The sequence below is a fragment of the Arachis stenosperma genome, chromosome 1, assembly GCF_014773155.1.
Source record: "Arachis stenosperma cultivar V10309 chromosome 1, arast.V10309.gnm1.PFL2, whole genome shotgun sequence".
Taxonomy (NCBI): Eukaryota; Viridiplantae; Streptophyta; class Magnoliopsida; order Fabales; family Fabaceae; genus Arachis; species Arachis stenosperma.
The window spans coordinates 33872453-33880952 of record NC_080377.1 but is presented as its reverse complement, the minus strand read 5'-3'; the positions used below and the strand labels follow the sequence as shown (position 1 = coordinate 33880952).

Below are 8500 nucleotides of genomic sequence, written 5' to 3'. Positions count from 1 at the left end.
AATATAAAAAATTATGTTATACTTAGATTATTTTTTATTTTTTGTTTAAATTATAATTAATTCACTTATATTTTTTGTTAAATTAATTTATATATTTTAAAAAAAATTAGACAGACTAATTTATCAATTTTCTAAGTCCCTATAAAATAAGACAAATTAATATTTGAAATTTGTTTTATTTTAGTGGATCAAGTCCATTTGTTCCGGTTTTGAATGAGACACGGTGGATAATCTATATTGATATCCCTAATTATTACTGACTTTTTTTATATCTAAAATATGGAATTAAAAAATTAGAAATTGTGATTTAACAACCACTTGAGTCTCTCAAAATTTATCTTCGATATTTACAAGAACTTGGTATTGTATGACCACTGCAACCCTTTCTTCATTTCTTTTTTTGTGTTTAATCATTTTTTCAATTTTTTTCTAATATATTTAATTACTGCATATGATACATAATTAACGGGGTTTCACTAATATGAAAAAAAATTGACATCTTAAACAAAAACAGAAAAAGTACACTTCATAATTTTCTCTAAATTTATATTATGGTCCATGGTCCATGGTATATGATTTCTTTTATTATAAAATAAAAAAATTATTTCTCAAAAAAATTATTAAAACTTCAATTTTTGAGATTCAATTTTTTTTTAGGATAAGTTCGCTGTATTCTCGACAAATTTTATGAACACTCTCCCAACAAATTTCAAATTCTTATTTTTTACGTGTAGAGAAGCACCATTTCTACTACATTATTATTGCTTGTATGCGTAGAATTTCATTTTATTTTTTTCTATGAATTGTCAAGAGTACGTATTTTTAAAAAATTAATATAAAAATACAAAAAATTAAAATATTTTTAAATACGATTTATTTCTGTGTACTTCTTAGAGATCATAATAATAATTACCATAATCGATAATAAAAAAGTCATACTTATTGTTTGTTTATATTTAACTTCTCAATTTTTTTATCCCAATTAAATTAAACTAGGATTTTTTAAGATTAAGAGCTTTGATTATAGTATATATTTTTTTTCAAATTAAAAGTACATAGAGACGGTTGCGAAGCCTATAAAGTTCGCCTGGATATCAGAAATTAAAGTTAGATATAAGAAATAAGAAATTAAAGTTATAATAATGTTTTTGAAGAATATGTTTTTTTTATTTATTTTACAATAGGAAAAAAAAATCCCCATGGTCCATGGTACATCAAAATCCCTTATTTGTTCGGCCAGTTAAAAAACCTGCCAAAAAAAAGATTGTTAACATAACCAACTTTCCAGCACTAGTCTTCAAAAATGATTGTGGTTGAAGTTGATATTACAAGAGAGAAAGCAAAAGCACAATGACTTTTGCATCACCCTCATTTGTGACTGGATTGCACAATCTTACACTTGAAAATTGAAACGTGAGCAGAAACTAAAAGGGGACACAAGGCCCTTGAAACATGGAACTGCTATTGTGCTGAGCGAATCAATTCTCACCATTGAAAAAAAAAAAGAAACTGTGTAATGATGTTCTTGATTTTGAGATGTGATTTGTCGTGCAATGGGTTTGTTCCAATCCAAGTTCTCACGGTTCTATTTCCCAAGCTAATTCCCCCAAATTGAAAACAACAAAAACAATGACAATAATAAGAATGGGAAAAATTCTATAAATTTGTGAATGGAATGTAAGTGTGCTTCATTTTAATTATCAAAATTTTAAAGTAATTTGTTTAATTTTATAATTGTATTTGGTCATTTAATTAATTTTTGGGATGTTATTTTTTTTTGTCATTTTATCACTTTTACACATTTTGTATAATAAAAGGTTAATATATTAAACATAAATAAATAATAATCAAAATTATTAAACCGATAATCATTAGTTCATTTGATAGACCACTAGTTGAATTACTTAATTTGAATTTTAGTTAAATGCGCATATAATACAAGTTAGACTTAAAGTAACATTAATTTATTTCTATAATCATTATTTTTGCGAAAATTTCTATTTATGGATAGTTATTATTATATGGAGTTATTATCTGCATTGTGAATTGTGATGGTGATTGGTGGGTTATTACCTATTGGGGGATAAGAAAGGTAAATTTGATATCAAAATATTCAAATTTCTTTATAAATATTAGATAAATAAGAGAAGTTAAAATAGATTCCAATTATAATACGAAAAAACAGATTAATTCACATGTAATAATATTAAAAATTTAAAATATTAATAAATTTATCCATAAATAAATAAAATTAACTTTGTATTTTTGAAAGACAAAAAATTATTATTTTTAATCTTGAAAATCTAGAATTTTAATAAATTTACATATAAATAAAACTAACTTTTACATATTTTTATTACATAAAAATGATTTTTATGAATATAAAATTAATTTTATTCTTTAACAGATAAATTTATTAGCATTCTTAAATTTGATGGTTAAAATAATTTACTGAAAGAAAAAGGAAAGGAGAAAGAAGAAAGTGGCATTGGAAAGAAAAATGGGAGCAAGTCGTAACAGGGGGCAGCACGTGCTACATGAAGATTATGAAGTGACCATGTCATGTGACTCTTCTCTGCTTCCTTCATTGCTTATCATGCTTCTCTCTCTCTCTTCCATTTCACACAGATAGATTCACATTCATTCATTTAATCATTTACTAACTCCCCCACTCCCTTTTTGGGTTTTGGCCTTTTCCCTCCTCTCTCTCTCTCTCTTACAAGAACTCTTTCCCTCTTTTGTGTGTTTCCGCCGCTGCAACAACCAACACCAACAGCAGCAGCAGTAGTAAGACTGAGTCACTCACTTGCATCATCATCATCATCATCATCATCAAGAATCTTTCACTCTTCTTCTTCATCTTCATCAGAATCAAGTGCTGTGTGTGTGTGCTACTTCAAGCAAAAGCACTTTCTAACTTGTTTCTATGTAGACACCGACAGCACCACCACATTCTCATATTGATCATAATAATAACAACAGAATGGGGTGTTTACATTCAAAAACCGCTCATCTTCAATCTCCTGAAGACCCTCCCACTGACTTACCAGACCCCAACAAGCCCGATCCAGGTACCCTTTTCCCATTCAACAATGTTCACTACCAATTTTTATTTTTATTTCTTTGTTTCTCTTTGCTCTGTTATCCTCACATTTATTTGTCAATCACTTCATTAAATCGTTTTATTTTCTTTTTTTTTTTTGAAAAATAAAGTTTTTTTTCTTATTAATGTTGTTTATTTGGTTCTATTTTTTGAAGGTGATGGGGTTGGTGGTGATGATGGTGGAGAGAGTGAGGTTCCGGCATTCAAAGAGTATAGTTTAAGTGAACTGAGAAGGGCGACAAATGAGTTCAACGCAAAGAACATAGTTTCAGAGAGTGGAGAGAAAGCTCCGAACGTTGTGTACAAAGGGAAGCTTGAGAACAATCGCTTCGTTGCTGTTAAGCGTTTCTCCAAACTTTCTTGGCCTGATGCTCAGCAGTTCATGGTGAGAACCGAGAACCAACAAAACAAAATTGCAAAATACCCATTTTGTCCCTCAGGTTAATCACTGAGAAATGGACGCCCTTAAGTATTTGATTTGGATTCCATTTTAGGCATTTTGGATTTCTTATCTCTTTGGAGGAAATGTCCTTTCTGGTGCTGACTATTTGTCTGAAGGAGTATAAAGCGCCTTTCCACCATTCAAAAATCCCTAATCGGTCCCAAAGCATTGAAGTAACCGGTTGAAGTGTTAGGGGCATTTAGACCAGTAACAGAAGTTGCTTAGACAGTTATTTGCATGGTTAGAGACCGAATAAGGATTTTCAAATTGTGGAGGAGCGCTTTGTCCTTCCAGCAAATGATAAGAGACCACATTTACTTTACTCTTCTGTTTCTGAAAATAAAATAAATAAATCATAATAATAATAATAAGGTAAAAACTCAGGTGTAGTCGACTTCACGTGAAGTTGATAGGTGAGAGCTGCTAGATGAAAATTTAGTCAAATCATCTAACGACTCTTATTTGCCAACTTCACGTTAAGTCGACTGCATTTGAGTTTTCACCTAATAATAATGATATTTCCTCTCTCGTGTTGTTTCTTATTCTAAAACCCGTAAGTGTTTTCTTAACTAGCTAACTAACTAACTGTACATGGAGGAAACACATTGATTTTTGTTTCTAGTATGCAACTTTCTCTAATTGGACTGATACTTTGAAATCAAGAGGGCATTATTTTGGTTTTTGGGGGATGTGAATGAGTCCTCCCTTTCAAAATAATTGTCAGTTTGGACAAAATGGTAGATACATTGATTTACTAATGTACCTCTTTGTCCATATTGGCCGTTATTTGGAGACGAACGACAAGGACCGTTTGTCTAGAAATGCAAGAGTATTTACTAATGGTTTTGATTGGTCAGGTAGAGGCTGCTGGAGTTGGGAAAGTGAGGCACAAGAGACTGGTGAATCTAATTGGCTGTTGCGCCGAAGGAGATGAGCGGCTCTTGGTAGCCGAGTTTATGCCAAATGATACTTTGTCAAAGCATCTCTTTCATTGTATTGCATCATATCCTCTCCTTCAGTTTTTTTTTTCAAACATTATATAGCTTCTCTGTTCTGTTACTTGACAACTGCATTGCGAATCCTCAACGAGTCTAGCACTCTTTACCCTTTCAAAATACATATAAATATGAAACAATGATCTTTTACTTTCTTGAAAGGTTCAACATTCTTCTTTTTATTATCCTTACAGAAAGACTTTCTAATTGAAAGACACATAAGACCTGAAAGGAAACTCATAACCAAAGAAGAAGCAATTCGTGATTAACAAGTAGCAAAAAACCGCATTCTATTTCACTTTTCAATGGTGTTTTTTATTGCATTATTTTGTATTGATGGATTCTGTTATTCTATGTTGTAGGGGATAAGCAACCGTTACCATGGGAAATGCGTGTTAGAGTTGCATACCATGTTGCTCAGGCATTGGATCATTGTAGCAACGAAAACCGGAAAATATATCATGATCTGAATGCCTATAGGATTCTCTTCGATGAGGTATGATTATGAACTCAACTAAGTCATTTGTGATGTATATTTTCTCACCATACTGTGTTGCAGAATATAATCCACTCAAATGCATTTCCTAATTGCCATTATGATCATATGCTTGTACATGAAAAAATTTATAAGTGCTACACACAAGTCATTGTTTTCATTGGTAGATGTACTCGTTACTAATTTTTCACTTATGTCAGGATGGTGATCCCCGTTTATCTAGTTTTGGGCTTATGAAAAATAGTCGAGATGGAAAAAGCTACAGTACTAACTTAGCATATACCCCACCTGAATTTTTGCGAACAGGTATCATACTTTGTTACATATATTTTTTTCTGGATGACTGTTGTTTATTGAATACTTTGTTTTATGCTGCTTATGCAATTTTCAACATCAACGGTGGATGTGCGTTATGTACATTTGATGAAATGGGCGACTTATGTACATATATATTACTGAATAGTGAGGCGCAACTTGGATTCACACTTAGCTATTATTATTATAGGAAATAGGAATCTTTGTATTTTTTTTCACTTACCCTGTCGGCGTTTAGATTCGAGATATATTTGCTGAATACTTCGGAAATTTTGCTCTGCCTTCGCTTCCATGGATTGTGTACACTCTTTGATCATGAGTTTTACTATTATTATTGACAAGGTGTGCTCACTACTGCACAAATATGCAGGTAGGATAATCCCTGAGAGTGTGATTTACAGTTATGGAACTGTTCTTCTGGATCTATTGAGCGGCAAGCATATTCCTCCGAGCCATGTATGTTGCCATTATTCTGAAACCCTTAACAGAGTTTTCGCCTTTTATCGAAATTCATTTGGAAACTATACTGATATGTACACACTATAGACATGTAAGGTGCATTATTTTATTTTCTGTTTTTTCAAGTATGCCGAGCACGGTATATTTCCCTCCTTTTTTTGGGCGCCTTCTAATAAGTTGTAGGATCTATAGGCCTCCTTTGGTAACTGTCCCAGGACAGATATAAAACAATACTGGGAGACACAAACTTGTTTCAAGAAAGAGACCAATGCAAACATGAACAAAATGTCTCCTTGCTGGGGATTGAAACAAAAACACAATATTTATGAGTATCCCTCTCGGTATTTGTATTAAGTCCTGAAACACTTACCAAACACAACTATAGGTATCAATGGTTATAATATCACTTTGCATAAAAATTGAATGGTCTTATCTGTAACCTGTTGATGACATATTGACATGATATACAGATGCCTATGAATGCTGCATAGTTATTAGTTAATCACACGATGTTGAATATGCAATATATTGTTCTTCAGGCACTAGACCTAATTAGAGGGAAAAATGTATTGATGTTGATGGACTCGTCCCTCGAAGGGCAATATGCAAATGATGATGCTACAAAGTTGGTTGAGCTTGCTTCGAAGTGTCTTCAGTTTGAGGCTAGAGAACGACCCGATATCAATTTTCTTCTTACTGCAGTTACACCCCTTCAGAAGCAGAAAGAGGTTTTCATCAGATTTCGCTTTTGCATTTGATTTCAACCTTGAATTTCACATGCTCTTCTATTTCTCCTTTTCTTGATGGCCCTCTCTTTTTACAGGTAGCATCACATGTGTTAATGGGCCTTACAGTGAATAATACACCGGTGCTTCTGACCATACTTTCTCCCCTCGGAAAGGCGTGTGCGAGAATGGATCTTACTGCGGTGCATGATATATTGTTAAAAACTGGTTATAAAGACGAAGAAGGTGCAGAAAATGAGGTGTGTCAGATCGCCAACTTTACCCTACTATGCTAGTTTAATTAGTACATTCTGCAAAATCTATATTCTCATTGGGATATATGGATTCAAATAGATGAGGTTGGTTCATTTCTCTCAAGTATTTTTATGGTAACAGGTGCCATGATGAATATTATTACTTTTACTATTCATTGACATTCAAGTTGTTTTCTGTTTGTGGTTTTCTCATTACTTATTACCCTTACACATTCAAGTTGGTTTATTCCTTAACTTATGCCGTAGTTGCAGTGCTAGAGAATGCAGTATGCACTGTCCCTGATTTAAGTTTGGATCAATGTATCTGAATATAATTGGTATTTAGATATATCGATTCTGATTAAAGGATTTATCAAAAGCAACAGTAATAGATAAAAGGGATTTGAAGGATCAAATAAAAAAGAAAATAGATATGCCTAAATGTATGGGAATCTAACAAAGCAATCGATTGTTCTTTCATTTAGTATTTGGAAGGATGTTTAGGAAGGTCTGCTAAAGGATGTTTTTGGTAATTTCTCACAAGACTATAATTGTATATCTGACTTGACAAGTTTTTGTTCTGCCAACTTCTTTTGTGGTTTCTCTTGCCTATTAACCGAGAATATTGTTGCAGCTTTCTTTCCAAGAGTGGACACAACAAGTGCAAGATATATTGAACACAAAAAAGTTTGGGGATATTGCATTTAGAGACAAGGACTTCAAAAATGCAATTGAGTATTATTCTAAGGTACTCATGCACTTTGTCACCTCTTATAATCTTATGCTTATAAGTTCGAGACTGTTGAGTTAATATCCTAACGTTGGGTATAGACTTAATTCATGATCGGCATTTCTTTTTCTCCCCCTGGACAGTTGGTGGTTATGATGTCGGTTCCTTCTGCAACCGTGTTTGCAAGGAGATCCTTCTCCTACTTAATGAACGATCAGGCGGAACTTGCGTTACGCGACGCCATGCAGGCGCAGGTATGCATATGTGATTGGCCAACTGCGTTCTACCTGCAGGCTCTGGCTCTCTCGAAGCTGGGAATGGACACAGATGCTCAGGACATGCTTAATGATGGAGCAGCCTTTGAAGCCAAGAGGTCTAACAGTTGGCGTGGCTAGTAAAATGCTAATTTTGCTGTTCTTTGCTCACTAAACTAGAAGAGTGGCATCACCAGAAAGACAGACAAAAGTGATGTTTTGATGTAATTTGTACTTTGGTAGAATAGAGAATATGTAGGGTGCTAATTTAGGTTGGCCAAGAAAACGAATTCCTTTATAAGATTTTATCAAGGGATGTTAGAGTATAGATTTTCCAATACAAATGAATCCTGTAGCATGAATTTTCTCCATATCAAAATAAGTTCTTTTGGTTGTTAAGTCTTGTTGAAAACATATTTCTTTTACATAACCTGATGGTGTCTAGCACTTTTTTTTTTTCATTTTCAAAGAAAGTAAACATGATTTTTTTTTTCAGTTCCCAATGGTATCTCCTTATCTAGTGGATTGAAGCTTTATTTAAAAGTTTATCATTGTCTAATGAATTACTGAATGCACAAGATGTGATTTGAATCATCTAATATTTGTTTAAATGTATTAGTGAACTAATTATTAAGTCAATTCAAATTGGTTAAGTAAATATAAACTTTAATAATATATGATAAGGTTGTGCAAAAATTTTAAACCATAAGATTCATATCTAAATCTT

General features: G+C 32.6%; 1 protein-coding gene across 1 annotated transcript; it reads left to right on the top strand.

Moving 5' to 3' along the window:
- Positions 1–2633: 2633 nt before the first annotated feature.
- LOC130939335 (serine/threonine-protein kinase BSK2) lies at positions 2634–8172 on the top strand. Its single transcript, XM_057867470.1, has 10 exons — positions 2634–3071; positions 3259–3488; positions 4403–4538; positions 4903–5036; positions 5237–5342; positions 5722–5807; positions 6350–6538; positions 6634–6795; positions 7424–7537; positions 7663–8172. Exons 1-10 carry the CDS (start codon positions 2984–2986, stop codon positions 7912–7914), a joined length of 1497 nt encoding a protein of 498 aa, XP_057723453.1. The 5' UTR covers positions 2634–2983; the 3' UTR covers positions 7915–8172.
- The last annotated feature ends 328 nt before the right edge of the window (positions 8173–8500 follow it).

Bases quoted from the DNA above. Each gene is read 5' to 3' on its own strand.
- LOC130939335 (XM_057867470.1), top strand. From the start codon at position 2,984: ATGGGGTGTTTACATTCAAAAACCGCTCATCTTCAATCTCCTGAAGAC. The intron at 5,808-6,349 runs GTATGTTGCCAT...ATTGTTCTTCAG, and splicing joins AGCATATTCCTCCGAGCCAT to GCACTAGACCTAATTAGAGG. The intron at 6,539-6,633 runs GTTTTCATCAGA...CTCTTTTTACAG, and splicing joins CCCTTCAGAAGCAGAAAGAG to GTAGCATCACATGTGTTAAT.